This window comes from Vicia villosa, linkage group LG5 (genome assembly GCF_029867415.1).
Source record: "Vicia villosa cultivar HV-30 ecotype Madison, WI linkage group LG5, Vvil1.0, whole genome shotgun sequence".
NCBI lineage: Eukaryota > Viridiplantae > Streptophyta > Magnoliopsida > Fabales > Fabaceae > Vicia > Vicia villosa.
In genome coordinates, this window is record NC_081184.1 from 11,384,670 (window position 1) to 11,403,463 (window position 18,794).

The 18,794-nt window shown below is 36.2% G+C and overlaps 1 protein-coding gene across 1 annotated transcript in view; it reads left to right on the forward strand.

Moving 5' to 3' along the window:
* Positions 1–2,404: 2,404 nt before the first annotated feature.
* Positions 2,405–18,794, forward strand: part of LOC131604200 (uncharacterized) — a gene marked incomplete at its 5' end in the record, with an annotated part of 126,122 nt that continues 109,732 nt past the window's right edge. The window contains 2 exons of the mRNA XM_058876660.1: positions 2,405–2,766; positions 2,890–3,633. Coding sequence (XP_058732643.1) covers positions 2,405–2,766; positions 2,890–3,633 — 1,106 coding nt within the window. The remainder of the gene's footprint in view (positions 2,767–2,889; positions 3,634–18,794) is intronic.

Genomic DNA, 18,794 nt, shown 5'->3' on the forward strand with positions numbered 1-18,794 from the left:
TATTCTTTTTTATGTCAAAAATTAGATTATAAAAAAAAATAAACCTAAATCTAAAAGGAAAATATTTTTGGAGTTTTTTGATTGGTTAAAAATAATTAAAAAAGCAATATTTACATAATTACTAATTAATTAAGCAATATAAATTAATTATGAAAAGAAATAAAATATTTTTATGTTAAAAATTAAATAAACATTTTATCAACTTAAAACTAAAATTAAAACATTTTTTTTGAGAAATTGAAAATATGCATAAATATGGAGTTTTTAATTCATGAACTCCTAACACTACTACATATTAAAAATTACATTGTACTTACTCTATGATGTTCCAAGAGTGGAATAGAGTGATTGAAATTGATTGAAAGTGGCTATTTGAATGAGCCTTGATTTTTACAAGTTTCTTGAAACTTTTGAAAAATATAAAACTTATGCTATGCTTTTGGAGTGTGTTGTTATTCTTCTCTTGTTCCTCCTCCTCTTTTTTCTCCCTTTTTTTCCCCCTCCTTGAATGAAGAAAATGAAGCTTTATTTATAGGCAAAGAGTTTGATCTAGGAGGCCAAGCAAGTGGAAAAAATAATGATTGATTTTGTGGAAAAAGAATGGAATATTCTTTTATGCTAAGATAAAAAACTTAACCATGGTTTAATCACTCAATTATTATTCTTTCCAATCTTGCAATCTTATCTTTGATGCTTTGAATATATCATTGCTTGTATCACATGAAGCTTCCTTGCATTATCCTTGAATTATCATTGAATTATCTCACTTTAATTAAACTTTAAATGAATAAAATTTAATTAAAATGAAATAAAAATGTTATGGATCATGGATGGGTCGTGGATTCCCCTTAGACATATGGGAATCAAGATTGAATCACAAAAGAATTGGCTTTTTTGAAAAAAGAATCAAATTTTGGTCATTACTTGTTTCATGCATTTTTTCCAAAAAAAGTCAACTTCATCAAGGCATATCTCCCTCAATTTTGATCCTATGAAAGTGTTCTTTAACTTTTTGGAAAGCCCAAGATGTCCTCTACAAGCCACTTTGGAAGCGTTTTTGCATTTGGAGAAGTTATCTTGATGATATGGGCTTTGACAAAAAACTGCTTTTTGTTGACTTTGAAAATGACCTGTAATGTTTTGGCTTATATCTCTTAGGCGGAAGCATTTCTTGACCTTGGTCCCAACATCAAAGTTGTAGAGAATTGAATTTCCTTGAGAATGAGCTTTGGTTGGAATTTTTCTGATAAATTATGAGAGAGTTATGGTCGGTCAAAGTTCAGTTGACTTTTAGGTAAAAAACTCTAATTTTGCAATTTTGAGTTTTGTCGATTTCTGAACTTTTCTTGATGAATTATGATCGACCATTGATCACATGATGAATCTTTTGACAAAATATGGATGTTGACCAAAAATTGCATTTTTGACTGTCTGTTGACTTTTTGGTCAAACTGGTCGTCTGTTGACTGTTTGAGCTGTTGACTGTGCGTCTGAGCGAATCGAAGTTTGAAAATTTGTATGGTGGTATTTTGAGACATATGGAGATCCATGAAATCCATTTGAGGTCTCAAAAACTCGTTCTCCTGAAAAAAACAAAAACCCTAGTTAGGGACTGTTTGTGTAGGAGACAGTTAGGCGTACCTGATTTTTGTGCAGTGTTGAGTCTCTGTTGACCACGTGATTATCAGAAGACTTCTAGAACAAAATCTTGGAAATTTGAAGTGCGAAAAATTGATTTGACTGATGGTACAAACACGGAGAATTGCGCTGATAGCGGGTTTGACTGGTAACTAGCAGTATAATCTGAAACCCGGACTCCGCGCCTGCAAATTTTAATTCTGCACGAACTGCGTCAGCATTATTTATCTGAAAATAAATCTCAAATAAACAGTGTATGAAGTGATAAACAGTATTTGGCGTTTATGAAAGGATAAATTTAACAGCGAACCAAAATACTGTATAAAAAAATTCTAAAAATTGAGTATTCATAAAATCAGGATATTTATGAAATAAAAATCCAAGATTGTATAAAAATCCAAATTTTTAGACAGAAGTCTGTTGACTTCTTTTTTTGAAAAAAGAACGAGGGCGAATTTTGGGGTATAACAATAATGATCATAACACTTAGAAAATGATGGGATCTCAGAGGTCAAAAATTGGGGTGCAACAGGTAGAAGCGGTGTTGGGTCAAAGAAAAGGAAAAGTTTTTCATGCTATACATTATGCTAGTAAGGTTCTTAATGAAGCACAAATTAATTATGCAACAACCGAAAAAGAGCTGCTAGCTATTGTATATGCATTAGAAAAATTTAGGTCCTACTTAATTGGTTCGAAAGTTGTTGTTTACACTGACCATGCAGCAATAAAGTATTTGCTTACCAAGCCGGATTCATAACAAAGGCTCATTAGGTGGATATTGTTGCTACAAGAATTCCATTTAGAGATTAGAGACAAGAAAGGAGCGGAAAACTTGGTAGCGGATCATTTGTCAAGATTGGTGAATGAAGAAGTAACAAATAAAGAAGAAGAGGTTTTGGAATCATTCCCGGATGAAAAGTTGTTCATGATGGAAGAAAGGTCGTGGTTTGCTGACATGGCTAATCACAAGGCATCGGGTTGGATGCCGGAAGATTGGAGTAAAAGTGCAACAAAGAAGTTCCTTCATGATGCCAAATTCTATGTGTGGGATGATCCATACTTGTTCAAAATTGGTGTGGATGGTGTGTTAAGGAGATGTGTGACAAGGGAAGAAGCAATGAAAATCTTGTGGCATTGTCATAACTCACCTTATGGTGGGCACTATGGTGGACAAAGAACGGCTACAAAAGTTCTTCAATCCGGGTTCTATTGGCCGACGTTATTCAAAGATACCTACTTGCATGCACAAAGTTGTGACAATTGTCAAAGAAGTGGTGAAGTGAGCAAAAGGAATGAAATGCCATTGACAAACATGTTAGAAGTGGAAGTGTTCGATTGTTGGGGAATAGACTTTGTAGGACCATTTCCTTCGTCTTTTGGGTGTGAGTATATTTTGGTTGCGGTTGATTATGTTTCAAAGTGGGTGGAAGCAATAGCATGTCCGAAAGCGGATGGAAAGACCGTAATCAAGTTCTTGAAGAAAAACATTTTTACAAGGTTTGGAACACCAAGGATTCTCATTAGTGATGGTGGCTCACATTTTTGCAACACACAACTTGAAAAAGTCTTACAACAATATGGTGTGAAGCACAAAGTAACCACGGCCTATCATCCACAAGCTAATGGTCAAGCCGAATTCTCCAACCGAGAGATCAAAAGAATCTTGGAAAAAACTGTTTCTTCATCAAGAAAGGATTGGTCACAAAAGTTGGATGATGCTTTATGGGCTTACCGTACGGCATACAAGGCACCGATTGGTTTTACTCCGTTTCAAATGGTTTACGGGAAGAGTTGTCATTTACCCGTGGAATTGGAGCATAAGGCATTTTGGGCCTTGAAGTTGCTTAACTTTGATCCTAAGGCAAGTGGTGAAATGAGAAGATTGCAATTGCTTGAGATGGAAGAATTGCGATTACAAGCCTATGAATCCAACAAAATCTACAAGGAGAAAGTGAAGGGATATCATGATAAAAAGATTGTGGAGAAGGAGTTCAAAGAAGGCCAAATGGTTCTTTTGTTTAATTCAAGGTTGAAGTTGTTTCCGGGCAAATTGAAATCCAAATGGTCGGGTCCATTCCGAATCAAAGAAGTAAAAGACTATGGAGCGGTTGTGCTTGAAAATCCGGCAACAAATGAAAGTTGGACCGTGAATGGTCAAAGACTCAAGCCGTATCTTGGTGGTGAAGTCGATCGAAATTCGGAATCCGTTCCAATTTTTGATCCGTAAAGCCGCCTCGGACCGTCGAGCTAACCGACGTTAAACAAAGCGCTAGTTGGGAGGCACCCCAACATTGTAAGTATTCTCTGTTTTATGTGTGTTGAATAGTATATTCAAGGCAAATATTTTTAAATCGTATCCACAGAGATTGGGTGATATTACCGCCGTTCTATAGTTACTATTATTTTAAGTTTGAAAGGTAATAAAGTTGTTTTGTTTTGAATCGCTATTTGTTCTAATCAAGACAATTGTAAGACAATAAACTAAAACTTGTTTCAATAATAAAAGAATGACAAGATTGGTTTGGTTTCACTACCCCTATCTTCTATGTGACTTTAACAACAAATGCATAACTTCATTAATGGTGAAATGCTCTAGTATCCTCCCAACAATGTTTATGTCTAAACAAAATTGTGAAAGTTAATATATTAATCTTTAGATGATCTCTCACTCTAACTATCAATATACTAATCTTGATTGTTTGATACAAATAGAAAAGTAGCAAATAAATCTATCTCTAGCATTTATTCACTATTTGATAAAATGTTGTAGACCAAGACTTGAAATATATTTCTCAATCATAAATCAAATCTAAATATAAAAGATAAAACAACAACATTCATCCATTTCAATACCAATGAAGTTCATACAAATGTGCTAGAGAAAATACATAGTTAACAAGGATAGCTACTACCTCCAATCTTGTCAAAGAGGGATTTAGCTACTCATCACCATGGTTGACAGCAAGAAGAATGAAGAAGAAGCTAAGAACATCAATCTCTCACAAAGTTGTTCTTTTCTCTCCCAAAACCCTAGCCTCAATGTTTGGTTCACAATAGGATAGCATGTTCTAATTCCCCTTTTTTATCTCCCTTAATAACCCCTAATTCGTACTAACTTTTCCTATTCAAAAGATAAGCCCATTTCTCATGACAAGTGGCAACAAAGTAAAAGATAAAATTCTGCAGCGCAGTGTTTGCGGGGCAAACAATGTTTGCGGGGCAAACAGTGAAATTCAAAACTGGACTTGTTCAGCATCTAGCAGTTGGCGGCGCAAAGGATGTTTGCGGGGAAAACTGGCCTCATCAACACTTCTTTTGCTATTCCAAGTCTTCAAGTAATTCCTCTTTGCTTCCATGATCTTCAAAACTTTAAAAACGCTACAAAACTAACAAACATGTGAAATAACAATTCAAATAAACTAAAATGAACAAAATTGCAAAATTATTAAATTGTATGAATAAAAGTGTGATTATTGAGTAAAAAGTGGTTAAAGGGACCAAAAACAATATATGAAAATTAGTACTATTTGGTCCCTAACAACTCTCCCCAACTTACCATTTTGTTTGTCCCTAAACAAAAATTCACAAGAGTAGCAAGAGCAATGCACAAGAGAATGATGACAAGGTAACCGAACACTCAAGTGGCTCAAAAGTATAAGTCCTTTCAAAGTACACTCACCACAATGCTAAAACAAAGCATGAGAAAGAATGATGGCAAAGTGCAAATTATTATCAAGAAATTCCAAAAGAGACATGTCAAAATTGAATCAAACCTACACACACATCATAGTAATGATGAATACAAGAGGGTTTACTTTCACTCATCCGGGCATTTAAATCAACAACAACTCAAATCATACGTTCACCATAACAATTTCAAAAATTATGTGCAAAGTGAGAATCAAGAGGGCTTTTATAGGTTGTAACGTGGCTTGGGTTACAAAGAAAGGGTTTTATTAAAGGTAAATTAAACAAAAATGCCTATCCTAAGGGAGCATTCCTATCAATTCACTTAACAACAAGACTTGCCTTAATCCCCTTTTCTTTCTTTTTCTTTTTTTTTTCTTTTTCATTATTTTTTAACAACACATAACGGGAACGATTTTATTTCTTTTGCTTGCCCCATACTTTCAAAATGTGTTGTTCTTTTCTTATTACCACAAAACTCATAAGTACCACTTTTCATTTGTTTTTCAATCAACTCTCCCCAACTTTAGGATTCAAACCATATTAGATACAACAATGCTCCCTACATAGACATAGGCACAAGGCAAAATTGCAACCATTGTGGTTGAAGGTTCCAATGAAACAAAAGAAATTAAGATTCATCTACCAAACATATTCAATAATTACATGAATCCTAATATAAGCTCAATGGGGTTAACTAAGAATCACTCCTCACAAGGTTAATTGATTTAACTTTTTTTTGGTCAAGTGGTTTTTCTCAAATTCAAACAATGCCTCTATCACTTTCACACTTTTCACAAATAAGAATAATGCATGGTTTAGCATGATAACAATGAGTTGAAATAAATTCCGGTATCCCGCATTTAGTGTACAATGGAAAGTTTCCTTACAATTGGTTAAGTTCTAAATTTTGATTCAAAAATGACATATGACTCAAGGAATTTATGCTAAGCAATTTGCACACACCATCAACTAACCATGTTAAGTCTAGAGAGCGATAAAGTGTACCTTAATCTTCCTTGATACCGATTCTCATCATTGCCACTCGAAGTGTTCACAACATCATCTCTTGTCTGTGCCCATTGATTCCTCAAGCTTCTCTTTGTACAAGAACAATTAAACAAAATTAATTTGAAAAGTTAGGCTAATCACTTTCCACCCAAGCACACAATTAAACAACAATAATAAAAATGCAATTGTAAAGATGTTCAAATGGTGAAACGAGAGCCACCATGAAGTACATAATTAAAAACCAAAAAGTGAAACCATAAATAAATAAATAAAACAAAAAAAAATTAAGACTAAAATAAAAATAAAAATAAACTAAAAAAAATGCTACAACACCACTTCAATCCTCTTCTTCATCACCACCACCAACTGTCCCGATCACATCCTCCATTGTATCGTCCTCACTTCCGGTATCGTTGCCTCCTGCACCCCCCCATGAAAAGTGGTCTGCCCACAGGCCAATTTGCGTATGCATCATACTCCGCTTCCAAGGAATGTGGGTGAAGATAGGGTATTAGAATGGGAGATGAGTTTAGTGAGGACGAGAGCGATAGAGTGAGAGGAGAGAAGTAAAAATAAAAGATAAAAATAAAAAACTAGGTTAAATTATAAGTTTTTTTTTTATTTTTTGAAAGTGGAATTTTTTTGTACTGAAGTGTTTGCGGGGCAAACACCTGTTCGCGGGGCAAACAAGAAAAATTTTCTTTGTAAAATTGGCTTACTCACTGTTTGTGCCCTGTTTGCGGGGCAAACAATGTTTGCGGGGCAATCACTGATGAAAATTTCTTTTTCAAAATTGGCTGACCTGTTTGCGGGGCAAACACCTGTTCGCGGGGCAAACAAGAAAAATTTTCTTTGTAAAATTGGCTTACTCACTGTTTGTGCTCTGTTTGCGGGGCAAACAATGTTTGCGGGGCAAACAGACTTGAATTTTTGAAAAATGCCAATTTTTACACTTAACTTCCACTTCCTTTCAAAAATAGTTACTAAATAACTCTGAAAACAAAAATCAAAAAGCATAATAGAATTTACTTACGACGTTGGGTTGCCTCCCAACAAGCGCTTTGTTTAACGTCGTTTGAGCTCGACGGTTCGATGGTGCACCAAGGCTTGACGAGCGAAATGACACACCATCGCGGTTTGCTTATCCATCGTGGTATCCTTTGATTCCTTGTTCCTTTACAGTCCAGCATTCTTGTGTTTTAGGGTCCTCCACCACAATGGATCCATAATTTCTCACCTCTCTCACAACAAATGGCCCCGACCACTTTGACTTTAATTTACTAGGAAACACCTTGAGTCTTGAATTGCACACTAACACCATTTGTCCAACTTCAAAGTTTTTGTGATGAGTCTTTCCCTCATGATTTGCCTTCTCCTTGTCCTTGTGAAATTGATTCGCCACCTCAATGATTTCTCCTTTTTCATCATCGATTCGAAAGTTGTCATGTTCATCCTTAGGAGGCTTCGTAGACTCAAAAAGAGTAAAAATTACCTCTTTATCTTGCACCCTTACTTTCATAATCCCATCATCGATATCAATCATCATTCGGGTGGTCTTCATGAATGGTCTTCCAAGTATTAATGGAACATCACAATCCTCCTCCATGTCGACTACCACAAAATCAACCGGGAACAAAAATTTGTCAACCTTTACTAGCATGTCTTGTACAACTCCATATGGTGAAATGATAGACTTATCGGCTAGTTGCAAAGTTATCCTGGTGTGTTTCATCTCAATGTTCCCCAATCTCTTGACAACGGATAAAGGTATTAAATTGATGCTAGACCCCAAATCAACCAAACCATTACTAATGTAGTTACCTCCAATGGTGATCGGTAAAATGACTCGTCCCGGATCGGCTTCCTTTCTTGGGGGAGTTTTTTGAATAATTGCACTAAAATGAGCATCAAGCACAACTGTCTCTTCATCCGTGTACTTCTTTTTCTTTGTGAGCATTTGCTTCATGAATTTTGCATACTTGGGCATTTTCTCCAATGCTTCGGAAAATGGAATATTTATGTGAAGTTGTTTAAATATATCCATAAATCGAGCGTAGCGCCTTGCGTCTTCCTTCCTTGATTGCACATGCGGGTAAGGTAGATGTTGGAGAGGAATTGTGCTCACATTCTCATTTCTCTTTTTATTCCTCTTCACTTTTTTGTCATTTTTCTCTCTTCCTTCTTTTTCTTTCCGCTCTTTTTCAACTAATTCTTCCTCCACTTTCTCCTCACTCTTTTCTCCCTCATCTTCAACTACCACCTCACCCTTTTGGTTTTCAACTATTATTTCCTCATCATCTTCCACTATAACACCTCCATCTATTCCACCATTTATCTCTTTACCACTTCTTGTCACAATGGCTTTGCAATGCTCCCTTGGATTTGTTTGAGTGCTGGCGGGAAAAGAAAATCCCGGTTGTTGTTCGGACAATTGCTTTGCAAGTTGACCCACTTGAGTTTCTAAGTTCTTTATGGCCGCTTCATTGCTCCTTTGGTTAGCCATGGATGCTTGCATGAATTGTGTAAGAGTGTCTTCCAATTTTGAGCTCCCACCTTGAGATTGTTGACCTTGGACTTGAGGGTTTGGGCTTTGATAAGGACTTTGATGTTGATAGTGTTGATTGTTGAATCTTGAGGGTTGAAATCCTTGGTTGTTTCTTTGGTACGGATTATTGTGAGGTGGAGGTTGCCTCTGATAACCTTGATTTTGATTGTTGACATAATTCACTTCTTCACCCTCGGGAGGAGGACAAAACCCGGTAGGATGGTCACCTTGACAAAGTTCACAACTTGCCACGTGAGAAGTCATTTGCATCCCATGAATTTCCTTCATTTGTTGTGGAAGCTTCGACATTTGCTTAGTGAGTAACTCAACTTGTTGAGAGAGAATCTTGTTTTGAGCAAGGATGGCATCATTGGTGTTTAATTCGAGAACACCCGGCTTCCTTTGTGATGGACTCCTATCATGTTGAGTTTGGAGATCATTGAGTGCCATACGATCGATTATCATTATTGCATCCTCCGTGCTTTTTGACATTAAAGATCCACCCGCGGTAGCATCCAAAAGTGTCTTGTGCACCGGTTGAAGTCCATTGCGGAAGATGTGAATTTGTGTGAGATCATCAAAACCGTGACCCTTGCATTTTCTAAGCATGGATTTGAATCTTTCCCAAGCATCATTTAAGGACTCGTTGCTTCCTTGATTGAAAACCGCGATTGCCGTTTTGGCCTCCATGAATCGGGATTGAGGAAAATATCGTTCTAAAAATTTTTCTTCCAATAGATTCCAATCCGTCATCACATTTGGTAATTGATCAAGATACCATTCTTTGGCTTTCCCAATTAATGAGTGTGGAAATAGTCTCTTGAACAATGATTCTTCATTCGCCGCATCGACTCCCGTTGAACCCGCAATCTCATAAAATTTGGTGAGATGTGCGAAAGGATCCTCATGATCCATTCCGGTGAATGGATTTGCATAAACAAGTTGAAGGATTCCGGTCTTCATCTCCGTATTTGCTCCACCTTGTGCATTGCGTGCAAATTGGGCGGTACGTCTTGGACTATTGGCGGACATTTCGGTTGGAACAACACCCGCCATGTCTCCTTCAAAAGTGTCTACAACTACTTCTTCAATTTGATAGTTAGAAGAAGTAGATGCCTCTTCTCTTTGTCGCTTCTCTTGAGCTAACTTCCTTCTTCTTCGTGTCTTGCTATTGAGCTTTCGGAGTGTTCTTTCAATTTCGGGATCAAAATGAAATTGCTCTTCAGTAGCTTTTTCTCGCATACACAAGAATCTACAAAACTAGCAAACCAAGTGAAACGCACAAGAATTAAGAATAAAGTAACAAACTTAAAACAATGAACTATTGCAATGCTTGCAATATCAAACGCCAATCCCCGGCAACGGCGCCAATTTGTTGAATAGTATATTCAAGGCAAATATTTTTAAATCGTATCCACAGAGATTGGGTGATATTACCGCCGTTCTATAGTTACTATTATTTTAAGTTTGAAAGGTAATAAAGTTGTTTTGTTTTGAATCGCTATTTGTTCTAATCAAGACAATTGTAAGACAATAAACTAAAACTTGTTTCAATAATAAAAGAATGACAAGATTGGTTTGGTTTCACTACCCCTATCTTCTATGTGACTTTAACAACAAATGCATAACTTCATTAATGGTGAAATGCTCTAGTATCCTCCCAACAATGTTTATGTCTAAACAAAATTGTGAAAGTTAATATATTAATCTTTAGATGATCTCTCACTCTAACTATCAATATACTAATCTTGATTGTTTGATACAAATAGAAAAGTAGCAAATAAATCTATCTCTAGCATTTATTCACTATTTGATAAAATGTTGTAGACCAAGACTTGAAATATATTTCTCAATCATAAATCAAATCTAAATATAAAAGATAAAACAACAACATTCATCCATTTCAATACCAATGAAGTTCATACAAATGTGCTAGAGAAAATACATAGTTAACAAGGATAGCTACTACCTCCAATCTTGTCAAAGAGGGATTTAGCTACTCATCACCATGGTTGACAGCAAGAAGAATGAAGAAGAAGCTAAGAACATCAATCTCTCACAAAGTTGTTCTTTTCTCTCCCAAAACCCTAGCCTCAATGTTTGGTTCACAATAGGATAGCATGTTCTAATTCCCCTTTTTTATCTCCCTTAATAACCCCTAATTCGTACTAACTTTTCCTATTCAAAAGATAAGCCCATTTCTCATGACAATTGGCAACAAAGTAAAAGATAAAATTCTGCAGCGCAGTGTTTGCGGGGCAAACAGTGAAATTCAAAACTGGACTTGTTCAGCATCTAGCAGTTGGCGGCGCAAAGGATGTTTGCGGGGAAAACTGGCCTCATCAACACTTCTTTTGCTATTCCAAGTCTTCAAGTAATTCCTCTTTGCTTCCATGATCTTCAAAACTTTAAAAACGCTACAAAACTAACAAACATGTGAAATAACAATTCAAATAAACTAAAATGAACAAAATTGCAAAATTATTAAATTGTATGAATAAAAGTGTGATTATTGAGTAAAAAGTGGTTAAAGGGACCAAAAACAATATATGAAAATTAGTACTATTTGGTCCCTAACAATGTGCTTTGGGATGTTTGAAAAGTCGGTGGAGAAAAAATCGGGTGGAGCAGACTGCTGAAAAACCAAAAAAATCAGGTTTTCTGTCATCCGCTCAGCGGACCCCCCTCCGCTGAGCGGACCTGCTAAAAACCAGAAAAAATAAAAAAGGGCCCAATGGACCAAACCGGTCCAAAGGCCCACTTAGGAAAGAGATCTGTGGCTGAGAGGGTTCAGAACCCTAACTCACCACACTTGTGAAACTCATTTGCCTCTACAAGCTCTCTTCTCCATCTCCATCATTTTCAAACCCTCAAGCCTCAATTTTTCTTCAATCAAGTGTTGTACTGTGTTTTTCTCCATTCTCAGACAAGGTATGTGTGGTTTAAGGTTGAAATCTTGTGTTTAAAGTATATTAGGGTTGTATATTATGTTTCTTTTAGGAATAAGTGTGATTTGGTAGTAGAATTAAGGTTAGATTGTGTTTTATGTTTGGCTTTAGTAGTAGATTTTGTTTATGTTTTAGATTTAGGTTAGATTAGATTTTAAATTTTAGGGTTTCATCAATTGCATGTGAATATTCTCCCTCTCATAGCTTGTTGTGTGCTTACTTGTGCTGGAAAGGGGTTTGAAACCCCATGGTTGATGCTGGTGCAGACCTGTGTTCTGCAGAATCTTTGAATTTCTGCGCAGGTCCGCTGAGCGGACCCCCTCCGCTGAGCGGACCCTACTGAGTGCAGAATCTCAGTTCTGTTTTCTGTTGGTTATGCAATGGTTTAGGGCCTGGTTTAACATTACCAATGGACATGTAATATGCTATAAATGTTGCTTTTGACGATGTTTGTTTGATGTTGTGTTGTTTTTTTGTAGATGTCGTCAAGAAGTGATAGGGGAAAGCGAGCTAGGCAATTGACAGGTTCAAGCTCAGGAGCTGCTCCGCAACCACCCTTCGATTCACACAGGTTCCTAGGTCCAGAGCAGCAGGCAAGGTTTGAGAAATTGGTTGGTCGGAAGATTTGGCCAGAAAAGGTGTTTGACCTCCCACATAGAGGTAACTTTTATCAGTTTCTGGATAATATTGCGGAACGCCATTGGGAAGCTCTGATCTCTCCAGATACTCAAATCAATGCGGACCTCGTGCGTGAGTTTTATGCCAATGCGATTCCAATTGAGGGAAGGGTGTACACTTACACGTCCTATGTGAGAGGTAGGGGCATTTCTTTTTCAAGGGATGCAATTAACACTTTTTTGGGAAGACCGTCTCCTCGTGCTGCAGGTGAGAAGTGTGAGTATGCGAGGAAAAAGGCTGCAAAGACTTGGAATATGCAGGAGATTGCTGATCTATTGTCCTTTGAGCATCGAGGGTTCACTCTTAACCCTTCCGGTTATATTCAGAAGATGGACAGGAAGAACATGACTCAAATGGCACAGTTGTACACAGTCTTCCTCCTGAACAATGTCATGCCGAGGAGCCACACATCTGACCTAACCATTGACATGTCTTGTCTTTTGTTTTGGATTATGACCGGTGGAGAGGTGGATGTGGCTCAAATCATTTCTGAGGAGATTAGGATTGTGGCTTCAAGTGGTACCAAGTCAGGGACAAAGCCTTCTGCTCAGCTTGGTTTTCCAAGTTTGATTATGGGACTATGTAGGAAAGCAGGTGTGGAGTTTCCTAATGTTTCAAGCATGAAATCCACTAGTGTTGTGGACACCGGTTATGTGCATAGGCATTGCTCTCCCAAGCTAGGTGTCCAGCAGCATCCTCAGCCACAGAACATGGCTCCTCCTGCTGGTGGTAGGTATAATGAAGAATTAGCTTGCAGGTACAATTGGGCGTATTTTGATGCCAACAGAAGATCGCAGGCGATGATTCATGATTCTCTGTGCAAGCTCTATCGCCACCAAGTCAATCCGGCGGATGTTCCCTCTTTTCCTACTAATGAGGATTATGAGGCTTATTGTGCATGGCCTCCGGAGAGGCCATTTTTCAGAGAGGGGGATGGTGAAGAGGAAGAAGAGGAAGGAGATGGCATGGAGCAGGATGATGAGGAGGATTGAGGATATTCAGTGTTTATTTTTTTTATTGTTGTTTATGTAGTTTATGCTTAGTTTTATAATACTTTGTTATTTACTTTTATGTTGTTGAACTAGTAGCATAATTTCTAGTGCTTTTGTTAGTATTAGTAACTACTTTTGTGCCATCCATATGAGGATGAGGTTTGTTGTACTTTGGTGGCCGTGGGTGCCACCCGAACATATTTTGTAGGCAACTTATGCCTTTGTTGATTAAGTATTTTGTTTAAGTAATGTGTGCTTGTGTGGGCAAGTTATGCCCTTGTTGTTATAATATTGTGTTTTAGTAGTAGAATAGTGTACATATATTATATGTTAAGGTGTAAATAATTTTTGATTTGTGTTTGTCTTGGAATAGAAGTGATGCTCTTAAGAAGAAAAAGTGATAAGGTGTGTCAACATCAAAAATTTGGATGGTGATGATGATATTCTTGATGATGTTCATACCAAGGTAAGTATTTTGTTGCTTTGTAGATTATAGGGTGACTATGAATTAAGGGCTTTACACAAAGTTTTTATCACAGTGCATTCTAGAAATTTTGTTTGTGTTTGAATCAAAATTAGGACAAAGCTAGATAAGTGAGTGGACTTCCATTGTGTACAAAAATAAGAGTGTTCTAGTGATTGATGTTAACTCAAATGATTCATGTTTAATCTTGCTTTGTATGAGACATTAGAGCTTAGAAGGGATCGAGGCAAATTTTTTGAGTAGTATGAGAAAAACCACCTTAAACAAGGCTACCCGTGAGTGTGTGATCTTTTGTAACCAATTTTGAGCCTAAAATTTTTGTTTTGTCAAGTGACTAAAAGGAAAACACAATGAATTTTGATAAAGAGAAGTGATTCACTTGACAATTTCTTTGGTAAACACTTAACCCAATAGTACTTGAACCTTAAATGGAAAGCATTGATGTCTTTATAGATGTAAATGTTTAAAGTTGGGGAGAGATGTTTCTTAAAGATAAAGAAAAGAAAGAATATGGTGGTGCAATGCATTCTTTGAAAAAAGGAAAATCAATGAAAAAAAAATGATAAAAGAAAAGAAAAAAATGTGTTAATGGTCTAAAGAAAAGGAAAGAATGCATTATATGGTGAAAAACAAAAGGGTAACATATTAGTAGTGTTGTACATAAATAATGCTTTCCATGATCATTCACCCTCTTTGTTTCAATGGCCGTGTACATATAATATCACTTGTTTGGAACCCAGGCCAAGTTACAACCAAATGAAGTCCTCAGTGATCTTTGTCTCTATTGTCTCGTGTGCATAGTATATATGAATATATGAATTGTTTTGGATGTGCATCATTACTAGTGAGTGTGATTTGTCCTTTATGCTATCATGGCAATTGTCCTTCAATTATTTTTGTGAAGAGAAACATAGGTGATTCATTCATGAACATTATCTCTTTAATGCAATTGTGTTGAAAGTTTGTGTTCAGAAAGTGGTTCATAGTCATGTTAGAATCTTGTACAAGCAAAGAAGACTTATCTTGTAGGTATGTAACTCAAGTTTGAACCATTCAATTGATGTTACTAACCTCATGTGATTCGATGATGTATGTTTTTGAGCTAGCTTTGTTCGAGGACAAACAAAGATCAAAGTTGGGGAGAGTTGTTAGAATCCCATTTGTGCATAGTTTGTATATATGTTTTGTGGTATTTCTGAAACTTTTGTGCCAAATTTGATTACTTTTTGATATAATAGTATGTAAATAAATAACTTTATGTTTATTTTCTAAATTAAGTTCGTTTATTAACTCTTGTTATGTTTTCTTTAGGTTTCAACAATTTTTGGACAAGATGGAATGAGAAGAATGATCAAAACAAGCTTGCAATGAGGATGGAATGCAAAAAGAAGAATTTTTGTGCAAGGAGGTCCGCTCAGCGGAGTCCAAGCGGACCCAGGCAGGGATGGCAGCCATTTTTCTACCAGCAAGTCCGCTCAGCGGAGCTGAAGCGGACATGGGCAGGGATGAGCAGAAAAATTACCTCCGCTCAGCGGACCCCCTCCGCTCAGCGAACCTTGAAGACAAATCAGATATTTTACTGCTCCGCTCAGCGGACCTACTTTTTCAACTTTTGTTCTTAGCCACATAAAATTGATGATTAAGAGTGGTTAGCTTAGTTCTTATCATAGCACACACTTGGGAGAAAAGTTAGGGCAAGAGAAGAAGAGAAAAACCATTTTTCTTAAGAGAAAATCAAGATTTCCAAACATCTTTCTTTGATCTTCTTGAGTTTGATGTCACTAAATCTTGGTTTGTTGCTTGTTGTTGAAGCTTCCATGGATATGGAGGGCTAAGTTTCATCTTGTGTCAAGATTAGAGGTAGTTAGTTTGTAAATATGTACTTTCTTTGATCTATTATGTATGAACTTGGTTAATGATTAATACATGGTGAATATCTTGTTATTTATGTTTCATTTGTTGTTTTGGATCATTATTGAGAGATATGTTTCAAAGCTAGACCTAAAAGATATTCATCTATCAATAAACAAACTCTAGAGATAGATTTGTGAGTTGATATTCACAAGTATCAAGCTTTTAAGATTATCATGTTGATTGTCGGCATGAGAGATCATCAGACGGTGAATATGATAATAATCACGATATTGCTTTAGAGATAAACAGTATCGAGAGGATACGTGATTGTGTTAATCATGAATAGGTTCATATATATATAATCTTTAGAGTACATATGAAGCAAACTAATGAACACTAATCTTGACACAGTTTTACCAAACCGTTTTTTAAAACCTAAGTTATTTTCTTAAATTTCTTTTCATGCTATTTATCTTTCATGACACTAAAAACATCCAGAGCCTTAACTCAAAATACACTAAGCTGTAGAACGGCGATAATATCGCATCAATCCCTGAGGAGACGATACTAAAAAAAATACTTATCCTATACTATCTAACAAAAACACGATTCACGAATTTGGAGTTTGCTTTGTATGATCATGAGGAACTAATTCATCAAGAATCAATTTGGTGTGACTCGGATTCCACTTTGAGGTTTTTATAATTCCAATTATTTGCATCCTTTGAATTCTTCCTATAATTCCAATTATTTGCTTAATTTGATTGTTGCTATAGGATAGATTTCTTAAATTCGATTGTTGATTGATGATTCTGAATCAATTTCGTGTTAACATAGCTTTTATATTATCACGAACGATCAAAGTTACGTTTGCTTAATTCGTAACAGTTTTTAATTCGTTTGCTTAATCCGGAATTCAGGAACATCTGCCATATAATTTCTATTGCGCTTGTCAGTAGTTGTTATAATCGAATAGGAACGAACGAACCCGCTAGGGAACTGGGATTTTATAAATCGATGATAAGTTGGGAGTCGATACAGTGGGTTGATTCGTTTTAGCTTAATTATTAATCACCTATTTTCATAAACAGCTTATTTCCAGAATCACTTTTTTTAAGAACTTTTTATGATTCGACCACCAAACCAACCCCCCCCCCCATTCGATTTCAGTTAGTAATAACCAAGAGTCCTTGAGAGACGATATTCGAGTTACCATTACCGTCGTACTACAGTTTTTTAAATTAACTCATTTTTGACCCGCGCGCGACAGCGGAACAGTTATTCTGTTATGACTTTATTGATTGTCTAATAAAGTCTTGGCATCTGTTATATGGCCTGCAGTATAGGGATAATTTTAGGCCTGCATTATTAAGTCTTGGTCTGCAGTATAGGGATAACATGACACTTTCCAATCTGTCAAAAGTTGCTTATATATGAAACAGAATTAGTTAGACATAAAATTACAGTTATGATTCGACACTTAATGCCTATGTGTCAATTCATGAGCCTTTATGAGTTGGCTCATGACTTCATGAGTCGATACATACTGTGATAAATCACAAACCAGTAGCTTCTCAACTTAGATGAGTCGATGCAAACGTCGTATGGTCCGAACCATACACTTATGGTTCGATGCATAAAGGCTATGGTCCGATTCATACTGAGTAAAGATGCAAAACAGAATTGCATAACAATTATGGTTCGATCCATGTATCGTATGTATTGGCTCATGTTATTTTGGTTCGATGCATAAAGGCTATGGTCCGATACATGCTGAGTTTGAATTGAAAAACAGAGAAGCAGAAGCTATATGAGTCGATACAAAACACGTATGGATCGGGTCATGGCTTTTCAGTTATTTAAAATTATAAATTAAATAAATGTAATTACGTGGCATAAGTAATTTTAGCCAACTCAGCAATTCCCACAGCCACATATGCATTTTTGGAGAGGGGCTCTAAATTTGTCAAAAAACTAAATGTTTGGGGATCAAAATAAGGAATTTTGAAAATGGGGGATCAAAAGTTCATTAAAATGAAAATAGGGGGGTCAAAAGTGCATTTAAGCCAAATTAATAAGACAAAACACTATTTCACCTTTAACAACTTTCTGAATTGATGAAGCTTATGGGATGCTTGTCTTCCATATGAGGACAGATCTCTCAGACTGTTAACTCCTAAACAAACCAGATTGACAGGTAAAATCTTCATTGTTCTTAAAATATATGCAGCTAAGCACATCAATGGAACATAAGAAACTATTAGGTTGTTTTGTCTATAACACCTTAAAGGAATAGCCACAGATAAAGATGAATTTTTTAGAACAACGAATAGGCATCCATTCTTGACACCACAAATGAATCTATACATGGTACTGCCCAACCTTAGGATGATTTTTTATTTTGAAATAGATAATCAATTGATAGTGGTTGAGTTACTCACCTTAGGCTAAAATGCTAACAAGGATTGGTATGAATGGTGGTTATCTGAATTCAGGAGAACATCATAGCAAAAACATGATAAGCATTCCTCTACTGAATGTCAATTTATATAATTCTGAATATATTACCAAACTTACAATAAATTCACTTGGTGTAAATCATTTATGGTAATCCAACCACCAAATTATGTTTGTTTATTTAATAAGACAATGTGCCTGTCATGAACTTTAATATATAGATATCATTCTGTTTATACTCCCATGGTACATTAAATGCATGGTAAGAGGGATTGTCAATGGGACAACATGTGCATAGTTATAGATTATATATCCTGTGGATTCTAATTACACCTTCTAACTCAATAACAATCAAATTTGGTGGTTTTTTGTAGCTCTCTTAAAGTTGCAAAATATGGACCCTTTTGCCAGAAAACATAACGCGAAAAAGGCACGATCAAGAAGGTCAATGCTTTTGAAAGAGAACCGTTCCAAACGTCAAAAATACAATCCTCACCAAC